Source organism: Pteropus alecto, unplaced genomic scaffold, assembly GCF_000325575.1.
Source record: "Pteropus alecto unplaced genomic scaffold, ASM32557v1 scaffold276, whole genome shotgun sequence".
Taxonomy (NCBI): Eukaryota; Metazoa; Chordata; class Mammalia; order Chiroptera; family Pteropodidae; genus Pteropus; species Pteropus alecto.
Window position 1 is genome coordinate 5094889 of NW_006438074.1, and position 1724 is coordinate 5096612.

The 1724-nt window shown below is 31.0% G+C and overlaps 1 protein-coding gene across 1 annotated transcript in view; it reads right to left on the bottom strand.

Moving 5' to 3' along the window:
• Nucleotides 1–1724, bottom strand: part of ATP6V1D (ATPase H+ transporting V1 subunit D) — a 13347-nt gene that overhangs the window by 6124 nt on the left and 5499 nt on the right. Inside the window, exon 3 of the mRNA XM_006915137.3 lies at nt 239–318. Coding sequence (XP_006915199.1) covers nt 239–318 — 80 coding nt within the window. The remainder of the gene's footprint in view (nt 1–238; nt 319–1724) is intronic.

Sequence of the window (1724 nt, forward strand, 5' to 3'; positions counted from 1 at the left end):
TTAAATGAAAATGAACTATAAAATGTTAAGTATCCTGTGCCTGTGACTATGTAGCAGATACATGTGGGCAGTAATAAAGGCAGTGGTATTAAGGAGATGGGGCTAAGTGTTCTAATTATTACTAGTGTATCAATTGTCTTTAAAGCGTGTGCTTTTTAATTTAAAATGGCTTTTAAATAAAATTATGAACTTGAAAGCACTTTGATTTTTTTCAAAACACCCCATTAAGTCTTCTTACCTGAAGTCTCCTGCTGTGAACTTGGCCTCAGCAAGTGAAAAGGCAGCTTCTCTCATCACTTCGCCCATCAACAGTTTAGTCTGGAAAAGCGTAAACCAACAGCTGATTCAACCAAGTTTTTTACAAAGAAAAGTCATGTCATAATTGTGTTCCTTTAATACCCATCAGCATTTTATGTCAGATGTGTATGTAAATATTGATTTGATAAGGATAAAATAAAACTTTCCAATTTTGCTTGAACAATTTTGGATATGGTCACTAACAATGTAAAACCACGAGTTGTATAATTAAAACATCAAAATAAAGACATTAAGAAATAGAAAGCTAAATCTTTACCGCAGGACTTCTATTATTGCTGAATGGGTCCATGATGATTTGCTCAAATTAATCTCCTAAATTCACTGCAGTACAGTCAAAATCCAAATGGAATAGTGATTCTGAAATAAATCCTCAAATATTTAATGTTTTGAGAATATCCAATAATTTTTTGAAAGAGAAGAAACACTGGGACAGGTGGGTAGAGAATTACCTTACCAAATATTAAAAATGTACAGCTATCCTAAGGAAATAAATCTGGTACTGGGACAGTTAAGTCAATGAAATGGAATAACAGCTCAGGTCTATATGAGAATTTAGTAATGTAAAGAGGCCATTTAACTAGCCATTTATTTACAAAATAATAAAGCTAAATCCTTACTTATTCACATCACCCCCTCCCCAAAATATCCAGAAAGTATTAAAAGTTTTTCAAAAAACCATAAAATAAGAACATATAGTAGAATATTTTCCTAATCTTTTTAGGCCTTTCTAAGCATTATAAGCAACGCAAAAGCTATATGATAGATAAGACTAGCACATTTCACCAAATAAAAATTATCAATTTTTCAAAAGTTAAAATATAAAAGGAAGACTTGAAAATGTTTAGCATTTTACATACTAAAGAACTTCTACAAAAAAAATAATTTCTACAAAAAAAAAATAATTTACCAAGAAAATCAAATTACCAGTAAACATAAAAAGATGCTCAACCTCCCAAATAATCAAAAATAGTGCAAATTAAAATAAGAAACCAATTTTAGCTCAATAGCTTGGCAACAAATAAAAAAAGATTAATACTCAATTAAGAAGAATTTAATAGGTCCTCTCACTAATTGTTATATGTAAACTAGTGTAACAATTTGGGGGGCAATTTGGCAGTTATCTATCAAATACCTAAATGAATACATCCTTGAGATTCTAAAATTCTCTTCCAGAGATGCTAGCATACACAAAAAAGGATTCCAGAGTACCCTCCCAAACAAAATGGTAAAAAAAAAAAACAAAAAACCTACACATCCATCAAGAGAGAAATGGTTAAATTCTATTACCCATGCAATGAAGTACCATTCAACTATTACAAAAAAAAAGACAGATCTAAATGTGTTGATGTAGAAAACTGTCCATATTCTGCCATGGGATGGGGGAAGAGGGAGTGGGACAAAAACTG